This window comes from Papio anubis, chromosome 19 (assembly GCF_008728515.1).
Source record: "Papio anubis isolate 15944 chromosome 19, Panubis1.0, whole genome shotgun sequence".
NCBI lineage: Eukaryota > Metazoa > Chordata > Mammalia > Primates > Cercopithecidae > Papio > Papio anubis.
Genome location: NC_044994.1, coordinates 47737672 through 47760578, shown reverse-complemented (window position 1 = coordinate 47760578; position 22907 = coordinate 47737672). Strand labels below are relative to the sequence as shown.

At 37.7% G+C, this 22907-nt stretch overlaps 1 protein-coding gene across 38 annotated transcripts in view; it reads left to right on the top strand.

Moving 5' to 3' along the window:
- Positions 1–22907, top strand: part of TCF4 (transcription factor 4) — a 366024-nt gene that overhangs the window by 323324 nt on the left and 19793 nt on the right. For all 38 annotated transcript variants that reach the window (XM_021930149.2, XM_021930143.2, XM_021930171.2 and 35 more), the window contains 4 exons: positions 4827–4894; positions 6313–6391; positions 8941–9017; positions 11619–11822. In XM_021930149.2, the coding sequence (XP_021785841.1) occupies positions 4827–4894; positions 6313–6391; positions 8941–9017; positions 11619–11822 (428 nt within the window). The remainder of the gene's footprint in view (positions 1–4826; positions 4895–6312; positions 6392–8940; positions 9018–11618; positions 11823–22907) is intronic.

Here is a 22907-nt window from a genome sequence, read left to right as displayed (position 1 = left end):
GACTCTTTCAATGTTATGCCACTGGGCATTCTCAGAAGCAGTGCAGTTCAGTGCCTCTGCATCTGAGCATACATACGGAGGAGGAAGTGTAGTACGTTATTAGATACCAGCTATAGCGAATAGGAATGTCTACAGGATAGTAACCATAAATATTTGGTTAGCCACATATTTCCTTCCTATTTGCAATAGTATCCAGTAGCCCTTCCTGATGGAAAGAAGTAAGAGGACCTCCTACCATAGCACAGACCACTGAGACTGCTCAAGGATAAGAATGCTTTATCTCCCCATTGGGACATACCATCTGTATACATTCACAGGGTGTGACCCTTTGTGGTTTGAGGCTACACACACTCTCTTGCCCTCAGAGAGAACTGGTCATATAACTAACATAATGGTTATAATAACTATTATTGTTTTATTAGTCTTTAACTGGCCTGCTTTCTAATACATGGTCTTTTTCCATGTTTTTAAACCTCAAACCAGTGTTGAAGGAAGAGACTACCAAGATTGATTTAATACACCATATGCTAAAGATTACCCTGGAATATCTATTTGGTTCATGAATTAATCTGGCTTAGAACTTTCATTTCTAATGACATGTTTGAATGACATGTTAGTATGTGGCTTGTCTAGTAGAAACATTATGTCCTTTTCCCCTTGAGGACTTGTTTTCACAGTAATTTTATTATTAGAGTAGTCGCATAATGTTCACTTTATATTTTACGAGAATATTGAGCCTTGAAATAGTCGGGTGATGAACAAGCACAGAGCATAAGAGTAATATGAATTTTATCCAGCAATGTCAAGGCATCTTAGTTACCAAGACCACCAACAGAGAACATTAAACTAGTTTGATTTAAATCTCCTCTATTTCCTGTGCACAATTAGGAAGCCCAACTTCCCCCTGAATTCCTAGGAATCCCTCTTGTTAAAAATTAGTGCATTGTAGTCTATATACTTGAGTTTTTATTTTGAAATGGTTGTAGTAGGAGTGCTGGAAATGCTCCCTCTTTTTGTCATCTTTATGGATAAGCACATGGTATTGTTATGCTGTTTCTAATGGTTTCATAACATGAGGGTCACTCGGACACTGTTTAGAAAACCCTACTTTGAAAGCAGTCATCTCTCAAGCAAACACAGTGTGAATTGTGCTTCTTATTCCTTTGATGCCTTCATGATGTTCCCAGCCTTAGATAATGGGTGTGCGTTAAAGGGGCAACACATTTTCCAAATTCTGATTTGTAGTAGTTGATCCCAAGGCACCGCTCATCCCACTGTTTTGTTGAGGGTGTGTTCTAATGGGAATGAACATTTCCCCAAAGCTGAGACTGAGACAGAGGGTGGTCTAGCATGTAGCCCAAGATACAAAACCCTTCTTTCTGCTTCATCTTCTAGCCAGCAACACCACCTGTGTTCAAGCCATCTGAACAATACTTGGGTGGCAGGCAGTGTCGAAGCCTCCTACAAAAATTACAGTTCCTCTTAATAACTGCTCATCTTCCATTCACATTTGTATGTTACAGCTCTACTTAGGGACTGATTATATTTCTCTTGGGCAAGATAAATTGATTAGAGCCAAAAGTAGAAATCAATAAAGTCTTTACCAAGCAAATGCATTGGTTTTCATCTTTATTTCTGTTACATGGACATTTTGATCATCTCTAATATGAATTGATAAAAATCTTGGGCCTCAAAGAGTAGTCAAGTCCTCTTACATTAAAGCTGAAAATGCGGGTTTGATGTATCTTGCTAAACATGGCCCACTTCTCAATGCAAAAAAAAAAAAAAATTCTGCTACTTGAGAATTAAAATATATTTACTTTCCAGTTATACCCTTTGTTATATCAGTCACACAAATAAAAAGAGAAATCTGTAAGAGAAAGACCCAAGTAGCTTAACATGTTCAGGGAATCTAGAAAATGTAGCTTCTCCAGTGTTTCCTGGACCAGAGCAAAAGGCATTCCAAGTGAAAGGGCAAACGGGCCCCAGTAAACTGCTTTGAAATTTAAGCCCTTGGGTTTGGCACTCCAGCTGTTGCAAGGTAAAATGGCTTCATGTTAAAAAATAGTCTGTTCTTATCAGTGATTTCCATGAGTAGCCTTTGTAGTTTTCTGAAATATTTTCATGACATGATGAGGTAAGCAGTTGATTCTATTTTTAATTCTATTTCCTGAGTCATAATATCTCCCTGCATAAAACAGGCACTGATAGAAAGTTTAGTTAGAAAGGCATAGTTCTAAAGAAATCAGAATGATCATAATATCTTGCCTCTTCTGACGTGTGATTTTTGGGGCATACATATTTAGTTTTTAAATGTTCCTAAAATATTTTTATTGGTGTTCAGTACTTTGTTTAGTTTCATAAATGTATGTATATTATTTATAATCTTCATTTTAAAGTTGTTTAAAGGAAGAATTAATCTTTTGAAAGCCACTACTGTAGCAGATATTATCTGTAATGAAGCAATATCTTGTTCTTTTTTGGCTTAGGTTCTTTGTTAGATAATGTGATTTTTCCAATGTAGCTCCAAACTTTTTGTGAAAATCTGTATTCAAATGAAGCAAATATCACAAATTATTTTGGCTGGTAGATCTAATTTTTAGGTATATAATAATGATAAGAAATACTGCTCCTAGGAAAAAAAAAAAAAGATAAGTACCCCCAAATACGATGGTAATGCATACTGAAAAAAGGTTAGTGTCACCTATATTTCCCATAATTATTATTTTCTGTTTATAATGGTTTTTAGGTTTGTTTATTCTTGTTGTTTGAGGCAGAGTTTTGCTCCTGTTGCCCAGGCTGGAGTGCAATGGCACGATCTCAATCTCCTGGGTTCAAGCGATTCTACTGCCTTAGCCAGGCATAGTGGTGCATGCCTGCAATCCCTGTTTTTAGTTTTTAAAGGACTCCTTAATACAGAAATTCTTCTCGTTTTCACACTAGATATAATTTGTTGTATTTTATCTTATATTAAATATGTTTAATACTATTGATATCTGAGTTGCTCTCACTGGTCCAATTGTATGATATCAGACCCTCATTTCTAAGAACTTGCTTATACAATACCTATCATGAGTGCTAATGACTCATGTATTTTAATATCATAACTTTGTGATATGGAAAAGAAGTTTGTTTTATCACAAGGTAATTGTGTTCTTTTTATCATGTGCCAGTTTTCTTTCAGCATTTTAGCAATTAACAAATAAATATGGGTATGGATTTTGTAAACCAAATAAAGCATATATCAAAACATTATCGGGTGGGTGCTTTGGCTCACTCCTGTAATCCAGCACTTTGGGAGGCCAAGGCGGGCGGATCACGAGGTCAGGAGTTCGAGACCAGCTTGACCAACATGGTGAAACCCTGTCTCTACTAAAAATACAAAAATTAGCCAGCGTGGTGGCATGCGCCTGTAATCGCAGCTACTCAGGAGGCTGAGGCAGGAGAATCGCTTGAACTCGGAAGGTGGAGGTTGCAGTGAGCCGAGATTGTGCCACTGCACTCCAGCCTGAGCAACAGAACAAGACTCCGTCTCAAAAAAAAAAAAAAAAATTATCTAACTGAGACAGCCAAAATATAAATATATGAAAATAACAAGCATAAATTAGCTATGCTAAGCAGAGGTCAGGAGAATTAAATTATGACCTGGAAAAGCCATAGAATTGGACCACTGAAGATCTGACCCCACTACTGCATTTTAAAAGTATGGAAGGTGATGACAACACATTTGAGAAGACTCTCTTAGTTCAAGAATGGAGCTGGCAAGTCTTTTAAATTATATACCTGTTTAATGAAATTTTGCTTGGATTCATTGGGTGATTTAAGCTTTTCTTTTCTTATTTCACAAAATAGTGAAAAAAACTTTCCTCCAGAACGTTAATAGGTTTTATTTAGATACTATGTCTATTTGCTAATGTTGAGGCTTTAATAAATACAACATACCCCAAGTTCTAGGCATTCTGTTAATACTGAAGACTTCACAGGAATCCTGGAAATCCCATTTTATCACTTAGTTCTAAAGGCAAGATACCTTCAAATGATACATGTTAAAGAAAGCTGGCTTTGAATTATATACTGGAATATATGTCTTTTATTATTCACAATACTCTTTGTTCTTCTCTTCTGTGGATAAAAATACCAGTGTTTAAGGCAGTAGAGATAAGCTTCATGAATACGTAGACTTACTTTATCTCTGGAATTTGAGACCATATTGACTTTTAGTAGCATACCAGTTCACTTTTTTTAGTGTTTACACAGACTTTTAAATATGTGGAGAATATATGTTATTTAAAACATTAAACATATTTTCTCTCCTTGTTAGTCAGATCTGTTGTGGAAATTTTTGTTTGTTTGTTTGGTGTACTGTGGAACTATGAGACGAATACCCCGTTTTGCTATGTATCAAATTTCTATTTATTTGAAAACAGGTGGAAGTTATTTGTGAAGATAATTCCGTTTACTATAAAATAATATAAAGAAAAGCCAGACTCTGAGGACTCCAGATACCTGAAAGTACTACATACTTGTCAGCGATGACCATCACATAGCTTGCTACATTCACCAGCTCATCAATAGCAAGGGGAAAGTCATAACAAGGAAACCCCTTTATCTTTAAACCAAGGTGTCAGGTTTATATTTTATCTGTAAAAAAAGTAACATGAATATATTTGACATCTACCTCAGCAAACAAATTAATGCTAATTAAAGATTAATGTGTTGTAATTAGCATTAAAAATGCAATTAAATTGTGAGTAAATGGACCAGGAATAGAAAATTGTTAGACGTCTCACTGCCTGGTTTTCATATTCTGCCTTTTGTTTTTGCAGCAAATAGAGGAAGCGGGGCAGCCGGCAGCTCCCAGACTGGAGATGCTCTGGGGAAAGCACTTGCTTCGGTGAGGAAATATTGACTTTGGACTCCATATGTACCATTGTAAAGGGTGAACTTTAATCAGAAGTGGACATTTGGAATTTTAGAAAATGAATGGCAAATAGCTTTGATTTTTAGAAAATGCTAGCTTTCGTGCATAACAGTCACTGGAAAATTTGAGAAGGCTCTGAAGCTTCCAGTATCTAGATAGTCTCTTTCTCTCATCCTCGCAATGGTACTAAGCCTGACTCAATTATGGATTTGGGAATATTCTCCTGGCCTTTGGTTTATCGGTTTTTTATACTGATGTCATATTTTACTCTAACGTAGTAATGGTGCACATTGACCAACTAAGACTGTCTTAGCAAGGAATAGTTCTAAAACACTTTGAAAGAGGCATTTGAAAAAAAAAAAAAAAAGACAATGACTGAAGTCCATGAAGAATTGTCACATAATTGGCACCTGGGAGACTCAGATTCTCTGCTTTGCCCAGCTACTGCCAGAAAGCTAAAATTGAACATTTCTTGCATGTTCCCTGATGAGAAAATGGCATACCTTCATTGTCTCAGAGAGTATATCTGGTATTTTAGTCAAAAGCTAAACATGGTCATTTAGAAATGTAAGTGGAGGGCCGGGCGTGGTAGCTCACACCTGTAATCCCAGCACTTTGGGAGGCCAAGGTGGGAGGATCACTTGAGGTCAGGAGTTCAGGACTAGGCTGGCCAGCACGATGAAACCCCGTCACTACTAAAAACACAAAAATTAGCTGGGCATGGGTGGCGCATGCCTGTAATCCCAGCTACTGTGGAGGCTGAGGCAGGAGAATTGCTTGAACCTGAGAGGTAGAGGTTGCAGTGAGCTGAGATCATGCCACTGCCCTCCAACCTGGGTGACAGAGCAAGACTCCATCTCATAAATAAATAAATGTAAGTGGAGATTTGTTTCTCTAAGATTTTGTCTCTTCAGTTGGCTTTTACCATTGGGAGCATTAAAAAAGTTCACACTATATTAGCATTGTGCCCTAAGTAAAAGTTTTTGTTTCATCTGGGCCTTCTGATGCTATGGAATCAAATGCCTAAATCTGGCAAACAAGTGGCAAAATATCTTAGGAATGATCCTCATTTTGTAAATGAGGAAAGGAAAGTTCAGAGTATCTGCCTGGCTTGCCCACTTCCAGTGGGAACGAAGAGCTGAATTGAAGTCTGCTGACCCCAGCCTGGCTCTTTTCCCACCAACCCATACCACATCAGTAATTCTTGTTTTGAAAAATTAAAATAATTGTTAAGTTCTTCATTTGACAATATTGGTAATGTAGTTGATTGTTACATGTATTTTGTAACTGGTAAGTTTTAAATGAATTGCATTGACAACTTTGTAGTTTAGAAAAATGTGAATTATTTTAATGAATGAGAGTGTTTTTTTTTTTTCTCCCTATGTTTTAAGATCTATTCTCCAGATCACACTAACAACAGCTTTTCATCAAACCCTTCAACTCCTGTTGGCTCTCCTCCGTCTCTCTCAGGTAGTGTATTTCAAATCCCATTTCATCATACAACAGTTTATAAGAATGATTCCCGCCTTATACTTCCTGATTTTGTAGGTAGAAACTCACTTCCCCGCAAATCCCAAAGCTTGACATTCCTATAACAGACAAATACAAAGGGTGGGAGAGACAAATTGCCAGATAACAGTTTCGTCGTTTACATCCAAACCTTTTCTTAAAAATTAGATTATCTTTTTAAAATATACAGACATATGGAAAATGTATTTCTTACACTTTTCTTAGCTCCGCAGAAGACACTCAACAGCAGAATAATGTATTCCAATAAAACGTCTCAGATGAAAAAAACTCAGTTAATATAGTCATGAATATGAATATAGACTATAGAGTCATCAAATATAGACTATTTAAATGGATCATTTCCTGCAGAAATTTTAGGCTTTCCAAATTCCCTCTTTAAAGTTCATGCCATTGGGATGTGTGGAGGAAACTATAATTTTGTAAATAAATTGTGAAGTAATTGTGTGGAGTAGAAGGGATGTGTGACTTCAAAGTATAACACATGCATATGACCTGTGGCTTCAGATTGAATAACTGTAATTTGTAGAATTATGTCAGTAAATGATTTCACTTATCAGGGTTCTGTTTAAGAGACTCATTGTCTTTCCAATATAAATGCTTCCAGAAAGCCTTCCCTGGTTCATGTCTCTGCTCTTTGGTAAGGGGACAGGTGGTTTATTAAAAAAACAAAACAAAACAACAACAACAACAAAATCTAAATCACATCTGTACCTGATGGAAACCTTAGCTTACTGTAATTTACAGTGGAGTCACTTGCCTATATATTTCCTGCATGCAGCTCTCATGGCCCAGTGTAAACTCGGCTCCTTGGTTGAGGACAGGAGGTTTCACATTGCCACAAAACTTTCAGAAATGATGGCCATGGCTTAGCTGGGATTTAATGTCAGCCTCTTCCAAGCCTCTGTGGTATGGGAAGATCACAGAATAGAGAGAGCAGTTGGATGCTGAAGTCTGTATGTCCAGAGAGACCACGTTGAAACTGAGATGCAATTGAGGTGATTTTAAGAGGGTAATGAAACATTCCCCCAGGTGGAAATAGGAAGTAGAGTTCAGTTTTGTTGTCCTCCTCGGGTTCTGTACCAGATTCTTACACTCTGAAAAATGATTTCAAGTGTCAGTGTCCCCCTTTCGAGACAACAAGAAATCGAGAAATCTGAGCAGGTGGAACTCCAGTTTCCACATTTCAAACAAAGTAGCTTTCATTTTTTTCATTTTCTAATTTAGGAAAAAAATATGTTCTGTGGTATCATAATGTTTGAGAACAACTAATGTAGTCTGATACCCTGATTTTACAGATGAGAATACTGAGTCCCAGAAAGGGAGTTGAGTTGTTGAGTTTATACCAGTAGTAATAGCAGAGCTTGGACAAAAATCTGGTGCTCACAGTTCTGCCGTCCATTTCTAGATTAATGGTGGGAAAGAAAAATTGGGATGCACAGTCAGTCCAGAAAACATCACAAATTCCCTTGACCTGAGTAGCATGCTCTCAGTGAAAGGCACAGAAACAAGGCTAGAGATGCCACTTTTTGAGTCTTGGTAATGCATCATGGAAGACCACATGTTAGGAAGAAAGAACTTTTATGAAGATGCAAATATGGGGACAGATTGCTATTTTCACACCGACGGCTCTGTCCAAATTCTGTCAAGAAAAGTAATTGAACAAAATATTCTATTTTTATTTAGCATAAAAATATACATGCACACCCAGAAAAGACAGGAAGAGTGGATTTTAAAAGTGCTAACAGTGTCGGGGCATGAGATTTCAGTGAGATCATAGCTATTATTTTTTCCTTTTTTGAATTATGTATTTTCCAAGTTTTCTACAGTGAATGTGTATTATTTTAAATTTAAAGTGTTTTTTATTTTGTAGGTTAGACATGTAATATGTATTCTAACAGCAGTCTTTTTTTAGCCTTCAAGTTTAGTGAATCATAAAAAAAAATTACTTTCTTCAGAAGAAACTTATAGTTGTTGCTGTATATTGACTTTAAATTTCCGGCTTAGTGGATCACTGATAACTAATCTTATTCTCTTAAAAAGGTTTTCAAGATTTATCTTTTTCTAAAGATTGTTTTAAAAACAAGTAGCAAAGCTGTTTTCCATTGGTGCAAGAATTTTGGTTTAACATAAACTGGCCTTGCATGAAGGTCTAACAAAATCCCATTTTTGTACCCTTAAAAGTACCTTGACTCCATAGTGATAGTTTTTCTTCCACAGGAACCCTTCTAACCAAAATTCGGAATCAATTAAATATTCTCGTTTAGGAGACAGCCAGCCTGGGGGAATTGTGAGTCTGTGTAAAGTCTACATATTTTACATTTAAAATGTTTTTCTTGTCCCAAAATTCTAATATGGGAAGTTTTACATGCATTTACCTTATTGTTTAAATGAAAATCATCATTGCCGTCTCCAACAGGACTGTTTGAAATATTGGCAAGCATCTTTTTACGTGTGTCTAGATCTGATTGAAATTCCCATTTTAATATCAGCAGGCACAGCTGTTTGGTCTAGAAATGGAGGACAGGCCTCATCGTCTCCTAATTATGAAGGACCCTTACACTCTTTGGTATGTCTCATTTGCCAACCTCTGTTCCACCCATTTCCAGGTCATGTTCTTTCTTGTTCAGTCTCCTTCACTCTCCAAGATTCTGATTTTCCCTGTTAGTAACTTTAAGTCAGTGTTAAGCGCACAAGTTTGCTGGAGCCAGAGTCATTAGGCTATGCTTGTTCCTATTTGGAAATGGGAACCCAAATACTACTGTAATGGAAGCCCCAGGGCTCTAAATATCTAAGTACCAGATAAAATCCTGGAAGGGCAATGGTCTCCTCCCCATCTCTAAGAAAGATCCCTGTCAATGATTAAATCACTTTCCTGCTATCAGAGTGCTGGAACTCCAGCTATGTCCTATACCTGGAACATTTGATTTCGTCTACCTCGGCTTTACTTTCCAGAATAACAAATTTACAGGAGATTTCCTTCTCGTAGAAACCCACTGGTATCCTTCGTGGTAGAGAAATGCCTACTCTTCCAGGAGGGAATTGCTGAAAATTTCCATGGATGAAATTAATTATTATAAATACTCACATGATGATTCAGTGTCTGACACTTCAGTCTTTCTCTCCTCATGATGGTGGGGGCCAGAAATATGCATGAAACAACGCTGGTTGTGCAGCATTTAGGCGGTACATGAATCTAGTGGGAAGGAATAGCAGTGAGGGAGAGGAGCCTTTTAGTTCCTCGGGGTTGAGATTTTCTTTTCTCCCTCATATCCTGAGATGACACATGGAAGAAGACATAGATTTATCTGTCTGCCTTAGTGTTGTCTTATATACTTCCCTTTCAGCTTAATCTTGAGGAAAATCTGAAAAGCAAAGCAAAGGTGGATTTCCCTCCTTTGTTGTGTTCTTCCTTGCTATAGTGTATGAATCATTCAGCTATGCATTTTACCCAATAAAGGAAACCGGACAGTGAAACATATATACACTACCCAGTCCAATTAGTCTGTGGACCACATCCAAATAATTAGTTGTTTTAGTGTTTTCCTTAGTCAGTTATTCTCTGGGTCCTATTCATCAAAACCAGGCTTCATCCAACTATAGAACTGTAAAGATGAGGTGTATAGTTATGGACCACAGCTTCCATTCTGTTTGAATTCTGAACACTGAAGAAGAGATTCACAAGCAGAAACTGCTCTCTCTACCAGGAAGCTGTGAGCCAGAAACTGTGATAGACACATGTATGATTTCTTTTCCTGCATATATTTACACTCAGAAGTAAGTGTGTATTATCATTCCCATATTTATAAATTAAAAAGCATACACTCTAAGAGGCTTAGTAACTTTTCCAAGGCCAAGTACGTAGCAAAGCTAGCAGTCTAGGGAAGGTAGTTTAACCCCCAAACCCACCAAATCAAAATGTTCTGTACCATAGACTACTATATTAGACACACATTCATCCTGTCAGTATAGAATAATTAGAAATGGTTTTTCTCATGCAGTAGAGCTGGTACACGTGTTTGCACAGCCCATTCAAATCAAAGTCGATTGTAGCATAATCTAGTACAAAGAGTCACTAGATTTAAAATAAAAAGACCTAGATTCAAACTCAGACTTTACCATTTCCTAGCAGTGTGACACTATGTAATTAATTCACTTCATGTCTTTGAGCCTCATTTTCATGTCTGTATGGAAGGGATCATAATGTCTTCCCTGCCTGCCCGTACACATGTGAAACAAGAATCAATGAGATGGCATATTTTAAATAGTGTACAGTGGACAATGGTATTTGATACCATTATTGATCACAGTTTTTAAAATGAATACATATTTTTAAAATGAATACACACTTTTTCTTCACTAAAAACTATAGGTATTGTCTAGTCATGAAAAACTAGTATCGTAATGGCAAGGATGAACAAAGGTTGGTTGGTTTTTAATGGTTTAAAGTCGTGAATTCTATACTGTGGTTGGGGCTTTGAACTCAGTTAGATGCCCCCAAGGAACAATTGATTCAAGTGTTTGTGATTCTTCAGTCTTAAAATCTTATGCTACTTTAGTTGACAGAATTTATATAATTTTTTTCTGTAACCATTTTGAGGCCCTTACACACATACCACCACACACCCACTGGTTTTGATGACAGACAGAAAGCCAGAAACACCCTGTAAAAACTCAACAAGGAATTATCATCCATTTGCTTTTCCCTGTCTCTGATTTGATACTTAGCACTGTGTCTTATACCATAGGGAAGACCAAAGAAATATACCTTCAGGAAAATAATTTAATTAAGAAACTATAAATAGGTCATCTTTCCAGTGCTAATTGTTTAAAACTCTTTAACTTAATACCTGCCAGAAAGTTCCTTAAATTCAGTGAACATTTTTCTCTTATAAATCTAAATTGTCTTTCAAAAGGCAGTACCGTATATAGCACATGTACGTTATAATGCCCTGGAATAATTATTGAATTTAGTTTGTTCATGAAAAAATAACTCTATAATTTTAACATTAACATGTTCTACCAGTTTTCTGGAAACAACACTATTTGTATTAACATTTGTTTTAAGGAAAAACCCGCAGTGTGTTTTTTGCCAACTAAAGTTTTACTTATGTAATTTAGGCACCCCTTTTGAGCTAAATCAAATTTTACATTATTTGTTGACCAACAGCAAAGCCGAATTGAAGATCGTTTAGAAAGACTGGATGATGCTATTCATGTTCTCCGGAACCATGCAGTGGGCCCATCCACAGCTATGCCTGGTGGTCATGGGGACATGCATGGAATCATTGGACCTTCTCATAATGGAGCCATGGGTGGTCTGGGCTCAGGGTATGGAACCGGCCTTCTTTCAGCCAACAGACATTCACTCATGGTAAGTGATGAAATTTATAGACTCTATAGTTATCATATAGAGTTAGAATGTCAGGTATCGATACTATTGTTGCTGTTTTTTTTTAAAAATCAGCTTTATTGAGATATAATTCACTTAACATACAATGAGCCCATTTCAGGTGTACATTCCAAGTGTTTTAGTGTATTCACAAGGTTGTGCAACCATCACCATAGTCTAGGTTTTGAATATTTTTGCCCCCTGCAAAAAGAAAAGAACCCCTGGTGCCCATTAAGCAGTCATTCCCCATCCCTCCACTTCCAGCCCTTGGCAACCACTCATCTACTTTGTCTATAGATTTACCTATTCTGGATATTTTGAATATATGGAGTCATACAACATGCAGTGGTCTTTTTTGACTTGGCTTCTTTTACTTAGTATGACTGTTGCAGTTTTTCCATAGTTTGCCACGTATTAGAGCTTCATTCATTTTTATTGTCAAGTAGTATTTCACTGTATGGACATACCACATTACACATTTGGGTTGTTCCAATTCCTTGGCTATGACGAATAATGCTTCTGTAAATATTCATGTTTAAGTTTTTGTGCAGACACATGTTTCCGTTTTAGAGTGAATTACTGGGTGATTGTTGGTGTTTGAAATTATTCATTTTGATGACCCTGGCCAAAATGTACAATTTGAGTTCATATTATAATATGACATTGCTAGTAATTCAAATATTAGTGGTTTTTTTTAATTAAAGAAGCCAAAATAGTATCTGTCAATTCTGAGTCTGGGAGATAGAAATACATGGTATATTTGTTTGTATAAATACATTGTGTGTGGCTGTGTAATTTAATAGAGTAGCTTTATCACTACCTATTTAGAGTAAGTCTTTATTTGAATTATATTTAAGCAGATTTGTCCATATTACAATTGTGATTTTTTTTTCCTCATTACTTTTGAAAGAATTTTGGAGATAATTCTTTTTGGGGATGATTATGAAGATTCAGAGACTCTTCTTAATAGAATATTAAGTGATGACAATTAATAAGGTGACCAGAGTGGTGGAGAATGTAACTTGACCAGGGATTCTCTGTAGTTCTGCTCCTCACAAGCTCTACCTGGTCTCTAAGCACCTTAGTATCCTGTTTTGTCCGTTACAGGCTCGCTAAAAGTTGCTTGGATGAAGGTATATTTTCCATTATCACTGTAGCATTTCTCGTTTAAGCATGGTCCCAAAAGGAAATGCAAAATACATACAAATTATTATGAGGGTCTTTTTTTTTTTTTTTTTTTTTTTAAGTTCTTACTCAGTAGTATTCTCCTGTCCATCTTTCAGTTTCTCTTAATAAAAGGCTAAGATTAAGAGTACCATTCTGAACAGTGTAGTACTGAAATCTGCAACCAATTTGAAACCAAAAATACTGGTTTATAAATAGAAGCAATGAACTCACATCTAAAATGTGGAAAGATATTTTTGAATGCCAAAGAGAAATCTTTGTTTCTTTTCCTTGACCTCTGCCCTAAAAATTCATCATTGAGTAAAAATTGTTTATATGTTCATGGCAGTTGCTTAGAGTTTACAGAAGAAAAGTCTAGATTTTAATTTAGCTTGGCCTCAGGTAATGTGTTAAATACACTTGGGATGCATATAATATGAGATTTTCATTTGTACAGCTTTTTTTTTTTTAACTACAATGTTTAAACAATACTGCTTTTAATTAAGAAATCTGGCTTTATTAAAAGCCAGATCTGTGACACATAACCATTTCTGTATATCTGCTCTCAATCAAGAGAAAAATAGTTTAATTTCTGTAGCTGTGTTCATTTTGCATATGTTAAACGGATGTAACATGCACCCAGGGCATTGCTTCAGAGACAGAGTCTTTTCCATAAATATGTAAAGTTTTTCTTAAATACCAGATGTAGGTTAAGTGGTTCTTTTAAATATTAAACTATACATACATGCTTTTTGGGACTATTTGACCTTTGAATTGCCTCCTTTTTGAGTCAGATTCAGAGGTGGGATGGGAGGAAAAGAATAGAATTATTTTTGGAGATAGGAAGTTGGACTGACCTCAGTAGAAGGGAAAGTGAGATGGTGGAATAGAATGGTAGAAAAAAGGAAATAATTAGCCAGTATTACATAGAAACCCCTTTAATTTGATCTTGACATACACACACACACACACACACACACACACAAGCAATAAAGCCACCAGTTTTGCTGATAAGGAAGAGTTCCTGTTTTCTCCTCTGAAGACATTTAATATTCAATCAAGGACAGCCACAGAGCCAACCAGATCATAGCGTAACTCCAAAGATATGGCATGTCATCACCCTGCTGCCCTTTGAACCAAATGGGGTTTTGCAGTCTCTGTCCTTTCTTCTTGAAAACCATTCAGTGTGTCCCCAGAATCTGAGCTCCTCAGCCTGAAACACTAATGTGTGTGAAAAGGATTGGTTTGGCCTATCTTTCCGGTGCAAACTGGTATGCATTTTAAAACAAAAACATAAGAACAAAGGAAATAGTTTTTGAATTTAATCAGTCTGAAGTTAGCCTTTGACCATTTGATACATTCCACAATAAAAAGGAAGTTTAAGGGGAAGGAAAAAAAAAAACTCACCCCCTTACCCCCAACAACAAAAAAATTCAAGGAGGATACTGGTAATGTTTTCCACATTTGAATTTTAATACATGAAACAGGCTATAAAACTTTGGCCAGCTGCAGTAAATAAAGTAGCCGTGGGAGGTATGCACCGGAAACTTCAGCAGAGAGCACTGGTGAGAGTCTCATTCCCAACTACACACCTTCGTTTGTTGTTCTGGGCAGAAGCGAGTTGCAGTAACTTGATATTCATCCCAGTCCCGGTTTTGTTTTGAGCACATCACCTTTCTAACTCTCCTTAGTAATTCCTTCTGATTAAAGAATAGACAGCTTTGAAACCTCTGTACGCTTCTCGTTTCCTCTCTCCCCGCCTTCCAAAAATCAAAACAAAATGGCTTGATAACTTGGAAGGTGATATAAGCATTTCTTTCTGCAGCAGCTTGAAATCGTGGTGGGGAAGACTGTGGTTCTGCCTCGGCTGTTATGTTATCTCATTTAATTGCTAACATATTGTCCTTAGCTTTTGATTCATAAAATGTTTTCCTTGGAGTTCTGAAGTAGGTCTTCGGTGATTTACCAAGTATTAGTATAATGAAAGGGATTTTTTTTTTCACAGCGGCATGGCTCATAACACGAGAGTGAATGTTTGTATACTTGCAAGCTTTCTGGATAATATTATTGAGCTATGCTTCTTTCCTGCTCAAAAACCTTGGCTGCCTTTCCATTATCTACAAGATAAAGACCAATTCCTTAGCTCAGTGTTTGAAGCCCATTACCATTTACCGAAAGCCTTATGTTGAGCTCTTCCAATCTGCAACAAGTCTTCCAGCAAGACCAGGCTGGGCATATTACCAGAATTCACCCCGTATGTTCTCCTTCGGTACTTTTGTATCTCTCTGTCTTGTCCAGCCCTATCTGCTTATCTCTGTACACCTAATACCCACCCATTTTCAAAGCACTGACTCAAATCATTCTTCTTCCAGGAAGCCTTCCCTTGCTCCCCCACCCATGCTAGCCATTTTTTTCTCTATTCTTACAGCCCTATGAATCATACCATTTCTAGATATTTATCTTACCCAGCTCCGCATAGCTGTGCATCTTTTATAGATATGACTCTGCCTTACCAACTGTTGTAAATTCCTCGAGTCCCACATATTATATTTTGTCTCTCTCCCCCCGACCCCCGTAAATAGATCATCCATAGAAACTGGAGAAAAGAAACTAGGAAACTAACATTTTCTGAGTGTGAGTTGGCAGCCCCTCTGCTAGGCGCTCTGCATGCGTTGTCTTAGGCAGTCTTCGCAACAGCCCAGTCAGAGTGATAATAGTGGCCATTTCAGGTGTCGGTAAAGTGAGCCTTAGAAGTTTGAGCAGTTAGTCTCAAGTCATGCAGCTGGAGTTAAACTCAAGCACATCAACTCCAAATTCAATGCTCTTTTTTACTACTAAGCATACTCTCCAGAGATTATCTATAAGAACACCTTTTCAGAACTTATTTTAAATGCTAGGAGCTTGTGATTTTCAAACCTTGATAAGTGTTGGTTGGCAAAAGAAGTTTCCAGGTATTCCATGGCTGGGTTCCCAGAGCAGCTCTCTTCCCAAATGTATAGACAGAGAACTTTCCCTCCAATGTGGTGGCATGCTTGGATTAAAACTCACATTGTCTCTCCACTTATTCTTAAACCAACATGTTTGTGCTGAGTGCCTCAGAGGTGTGAACTCTCCCTACCAGGGTCCTTGAGGTAGCAAATTTTAAGTTATCAAATTATTTTTCTTACTATAACTACCCACTTTTCTTCCAAAATTAAAGCAGAAATCTCTGAATGTGGGAGAATAAGGAAATAGCCAGGTCTTCAATACCCTAGTTAGAAACTCTTACCAAGTATGATTCCCTCTCTGCCTCAGAGACCTCCATGATTAATCCTGATATTAAATGATTAGATTTCTTATAAATTATGGAAAGGGCAATTTTCCAGATATAATTCTCTCTGTTATTCATTCAGTATTCAGATCCACAGATGAGACCTGAAAAGAAGCCTTTCAAATGACCTAACTTCTTTTTTAACTGAATAAGAACAAAACCCACATCAAACTTGTCTTTATGTGACTCTATGTGTTCCTGTTTATTTGTTGATAGAGTCAGCAATGATGGGATCATTGAGCTAAAAATCCCCTCTGCTATTCATATATCGCATTAGTGTAGCTCTCAGGTCCTTTTTGTTTAAAGTCTGTTTATTCATTCCAATAACATTTATCCGTGGTTACCAAGTGCAGGCTCTGTGCTCTCAAGGAATTCACAGACTAGTAGGAAAAGGTGTGTGTTTAAGCAGAGTGCTCCCTGCCAGTCTGCTATGCCCTCTAAAAGACCAAGGGCCCGACTCCTATCCAGTAGTGAAAGATCACGTGGTGGTTTGGTAGAAGAGTGGTCATCTCCTATGAGAAACTCTTCCAGTTGACTCAGGGATGGGGGAGTCACGTGCAACTCACCCCACACACCTGTCCTCCACAGCATCCTCCAGAGTCCTGCAGGTGGAGGGTATGGAACCCATTTCAGAAACCACCAATAAAAGTGGATCTTAGCCCAGTTTTCCTCTTTTCAGTAACAATTTTAGTTTTACTTTGGATTAAACGCAGTCTCTCAAAAGAGCATTCCTTAGGCAAGGTAGTATCGTTTTATTTAACTGACATTAAATACATGAGAGCTTTTACCTCTCAGGGCTTCATAGGACAAACAACTTCAAGTAGTTTTCCTTGTACAGTTAAGAGCTCAGACCACTGAATTTTAGATTCTAAAAGTGCCCTGGAAATCACTTAACCCATTGCCCTTCTTTTGAAGACTGAGGCCTAGGAAGGGGAAGTGACCAAACCATGGGTACTCACTAGTAGGATTAGAAACCAGACAAAAGAGGCTGGACACGTGGCTCACGCCTATAATCCCAGCACTTTAGGAGGCCGAGGGAGGTGGATCACTTGAGGTCAGGAGTTCGAGACCAGCCTGGCCAACATGCTAAAACCCTGTCTCTACCAAAAATACAAAAATTAGCCGAGCATGGTGGCACACACCTGTAATCCCAGCTGCTCAGGAGGCTGAGGCAGGAGAACTGCTTGAACCCTGGAGGCAGAGGTTGCAGTGAACCAAGACTGTACCACTGCACTCCAGCCTGGGCAACAGAGTGAGACCCTGCCGTACACACAAAAAAGGAAACCAGACAAAACAGCAAGCAGACCAGCACTCCTTGTGCTATATCCTACACTGCTCAGCCGACTTCCTCTTTACCCTAATATCATAACTGTTTCACAACTGTGAGTGGTAGATATTAGAAACCATTCTGTTACTCTGACTTAACTAATGAAATCCAAGAAAACTCTTTAGTTGGCCGTAGGCTGCCTGCAATGAGTTGCTCTTTAGCTCTGCCAATAATATTTGGCAAAAAGAGAGGGTAGTGGGCATTGATGTGATGTGGCATTTACTGGTATATAGTCATGGGAGCAGCAGGATTCAGAAAATTCTGTTTCTGTGTGGACCTCTTCAACAAAGATATGATCAACAGAGGCATCAGCATCTTCAGTCTTGCTCCTTTTGGCCTTTCATAGGTTTTGATTCCATAAAGTTCTATGTCTATTTGAGTGCATACTTCATTTCTAAGCAGTTATTCCCATGGACTCCCAGGGAATTTAAGAGATTATCTCTACCGAAATCCTCCTACAGATTCCCTGGCCCAGCAGTCAACAAGCCTTGATCAACCTCCTTCCTTCAAGGGTGCTCCAAATGCCCCCAAAGTCCATTTTCGTCAAATGTTTGAAAGTTCTTCCTAGGTCCAGCCCAAATTTGCTTTTTTCTGCAGTCCTTATGTTTCTGCCCAATAGAATTGCCTGCAAGTCAAGTCCAACAAGCGCTTGAGAAGCTCAGTTATTTGAAGACAGTCTACTCAGTGTTTTTTTCCTCTAGAGGAAACATCAGTATCTTCAAATGTTTAACCTGAAAAAAAGTTCAGACTCCCTGTCATGAACTCCATCGCTTCCCAGTGCATTCTCCCTAGTTTAGCAAGGATGCCTATTTCTCCACAAGAACCTTTTAGTGTGTGGAATTGAAAACTGAACACAGTGCTTAAGGAAGGATGAAGTGGACTAGGATGGATCTATCTCCTCCCCCATTCAGTACCTTGTATCTTCATTAGGGCCACCTAACAAAATTCTGTTTTGCTGTGTTTGATGCTTTCATTGTCCTGCTGATATATGTTCAATTTGTAATCAGCTGAAGTCCGTAAGCCACATAGCTCCCCAGTCTCATTGTGTACTTTTTGTTGTGTTTGTACAAAACTTCATGAAACCTCATTGAATGTTATATTGTAGCCTCAGTCTGATTCCTGTTTAATAGTTTCCCTGAAGTCCTCATTCAGTCACATACTCTGCCATCTCTGTTGCTGGCAGATGTGATGGGTGTGACTAATGCCCACATCAAAGCCACCAATAAAAATATTTTCAGGGGAGGGAATTGACCAGAAGGCCATGAGGCTCAGTGTTACAGACATTCTTTCTACACGTGTGCTGTCTTCTGTCCTTAGTTTAATCTCAGCTGGTCCTGTCTCCCTCCTTACACACTGTGTGGCCAACCTTTTCTCATTGTGTCTGTAGCGTTGTCCCAGAAGCCAGGCGTGCAGCACTCACTGTGAAGCAGGAAATGAGTCTTGTCCAGAAGGCCTTGCTCTGGTGGAAACAGACTGAGTTTGAGAGGCCATTCCTCTGTTTCAGAGCACTTTCAAAACTATTTTCTAAATAGCCTGTTACAGAATTTCACCCAAGCTATTGGTGGTCAACATCATCTTTCAATAGCTACTATCTTGTTTTTCTTTAAATTAGGATATTTGCCTTCTCTGGTGTTCTGTCATCTCTCCTAATCTCCACAACTGTCAAGTATTTCGGAGAGCAGATTAGCAAGCTCAACTGAAAGTTTTGATCTTTATCAATATCATACTTTATTTTTAAAAAACTGAAAAGGGAAAAAGGACAGAAGGGAAAAAGAACTTGAAGAAATTCTTTTAACCATGGATTAGTGATAACAGCTGCAGAATCCTTGAGCTCACCATTTGATATTTCTATATTAATTTAAAGAAAAGTCAAAAGATTCTGCATATAGCAATAGAGGTGAGATCCTTTAAGCTCTATTCAGCAAGCCCTAAGAAAAGTGATTAGGACACTGTGCATGCCCATATGTGAATGCAGTTGGTCACCTTAGGTATTTCCCCTTCTTTCCACATCAATACATATTTTACTCAAATTCAGACCCTATGATGTTGAAACAGACAGTCTGGCATTGAATATTTACCTCAAAACCCTGCTTTCTCTGCACCTAGGACAAACAAATCCTAATTCTCTAGTGTTTTGCATCTTGGAGCTGTGAATTTTAAATAAATCAAAAACAGAAACCTTATTGGCTTTCCCAGTTTTATAATGTAAAGGACACACACACACACACGTATATTTAAAATAGACCCTATAACCTCATGATATTCTTAAATCTTTACATGGTTTTCTTCTTAAATTTTGGAGGCAAAAGCAGGCAGACACTTTTAGTAGCACAGTAATCATCATTTTTTAAATGAACTGTTACAAGGACATAATCTTAAACTATCCATAATTTGGAATAGGCACAACTGTGCATTTAAAAAAATATAATATTACTCTTATTTTCTCAAGAAAGCAGATTTTCTGGAGGGAAAAGTATATATTGTATATATTAGAAAATACACGTATGTTCATTCAGCCCTTCTGCATCTGCTGTGCTTCAGATGCTTTGGGGGATTCATAAACATGTAAAAGAAAGTATCTGATCTTACAGGCCTTTTATCCTGGTAGGTGATAATACAAATATGGGTCTAACTATAATGCAAGGTAGAATTATGAAATGACCTAAGAAGTGATTCAGACTGCTAGGAAATGCTTCCCGGAGAAGACGCCATTGAGCTCATATTCAAGTCCACATAGAATTTCAACACTTAGAGACAGGATAGAAAAGGCGTTGCAGAGCCATATAATAAACATGATTTAAAAACAAAAACAGAAAATAAAGGCTCATGCATCCAAATGGAAATAAGAAAATTGCCTGATGATACCAGCCCTTGCAGCTTGCCAGCCAGGGCTGCACTGGGGGAAAAGCCCCTCCACAGCACAGCAGCTCCAGCAATTGGCTCGAATATTTCACATGAGAGTCCACAGGAAGAGTGAGCTTTCATGTATATTTTTTACATCCAAATTAAGTTAACTCATGGAATTTTCCACCCTTAGGAATTAAAGTAGCAACTCATGAAGTAATTCAGTTATGTCATTCATACCAAAACAGAAAATACTGGAGCAACTTGGCACCGTTTAAAAGCCAAGATTAGGCCTTGGCCATTTTATATTTTTTCACATTCCATGGCCGTTGTGTTATTTTAACTTTTATTGTGGCTGTAAATTTTTCAAATCAAAAGTATCTTAATTGCTTAGAAAACAGAAGTTGAAAATGGGTTCATAGTAAGAAGAGGGTTTAGGCAAAGCAGCTTTAGGAGTGAGAACTGAAAAAAAGCTGTAGCATTACATGTTCTGTAATGTGAGGGTTCTACCTAATTGGTTGACATTCACAGTTATGCATAATTATAGCTTCCTCTATATCCATAAATCATCTTAGAACTATAAAGTTGAGTTTAACCAAAAGATCTGTCCAATATTAGTTAAATGACATCTTTGGGGGAACATTGTCCTGATACAATAGCCACATTCATTTTAAAGCAGTTAATTGGACACATTGTCAAAAACCACGGTATTGAGTTTCCACATTTTAATTTCACATTTGCCTTCTCTGTGGCTTCTGCACACGGACGGGTCTCTTTTGGAGCTGGAAGTGTGTGAAAGTTATTGGAGAATGGTAGTCTCTGGGTAATGTTTCTGTAAGCTGCCCAAAATTTTCCCCCTGTAGTCTAGATGGGAAACAGCTGGTTTTTGTTTAAAAAGCTGTTTTGCAAAATGTCTAAATCTTGAGATATAGAACTGAGGTCACCATTAAAGCAGGTGCTTAAGAGCAAGTGAGAAAGACTCCAGGGGCCAGCTGGCTCTGGAATCTTCTGCAGGGCACTTCCTATTAGAAGAAAAAGTGTTGAAGTTTGTTCCTTTATTTAGGACACAGCTATAAGTATTATAAGTAAGTGCACAAGCAATACTACTAGAAATTGAGTAGTTTTGAACATAGCCAGCCCTCAAATGAATAATTAGCTCAGTATGAAAGGAACTAAAATGGTCATTTTTCTCACAGGGCTTCAAGATACAAGAGCCCAAGGCTCTAGTCTCCTTGGGAGATTATAAGTGTTTGAATTTTCTCTTTAAACACACCAACAGTAAAAGAACTACTATTTCAAATAAGCAGTACCATAACTGACTATATCTTCCGAGGTTTTGGATGCAATTGAAGGGAAAGGGGGAAAAGAGACTCAACTTGGCAAGACCCATATTGAAGCAGTTTGGAAAAAAAGCAAAGCAAAAAGCATGTGGAACCACTAAAGGCCAGTGCACGTCAGGTATCCACCAGTCTGAAGATGAAAGGAAATAAGCCTCCTCCCCTGGGAGCTGGAGGTTATTAGCAGCTGTTTATCCAGTCAGGAATAGAGATTAACATTGTATTTTTTTTTTTAAGAACTAGAAGAAAATTTGTTTGGGAAGTTGGCTTTTCATATCAAGTCACTGTGCCTTGCCAAAAAAAACTTCCTTTCTCAGAACTCATGTACAGGCATTGAGCAATGTTATGATTCTCTGAAAAACTCTGGATTACCAAAAAGTCTTTCTCCATCAAATAGAACAGAAAAGGGCAGAGAAATGGGTGGACGTTTGCCATTGACACATTGCAGTTGTATTCTTTACCATGTGAAATTAGCCGTTTGGTCTATTACCTGTTCTCCTACCTGACTCTAAATGGGACACTCTGCCTTCTACCTCTCACACACCCTCACAACTTAATCATTGCCACTCTAACGTGCACACGATGGGTTCTGCATATACCTACTGCTTGTAAAAAGACCTTTCATGAGATATTGGGGAAGCTACTTAGTACTCTGGGTGCTTTATTCTCAAAAAAAAAAAAAAAAAGAGTTGGATATTGGTATTTTCCCCCTGATTTAATGCTACTCTTAATGTCATTTTCTTTTATTAAATCCTTTCTTCTGCTTTTGATCTTATTTATAGCAGAGCCACTAGTCATATGGAAACTATTATTGTATAGCTGGGAGATGAAAGACTTCATGGCAATTAAATAAGAGTGAATCATTTGGGCCAATAATACACACATACAGTGAGGTATCATTTGTGTCCAAAATGCCCTGTGTTGTTCACTTTGTAGCAAAGCCATTGAGCTTCACAAAGGGCTTTACAAAAATCTGCTTTTTGTCAGAAATATGTAGTCTGACAATATGAAAACACATGTTAACACACAGTCCTTTGCTGCTTGCTTCTTCACACATACCCAGTATCTAAATCATGCCACTTATT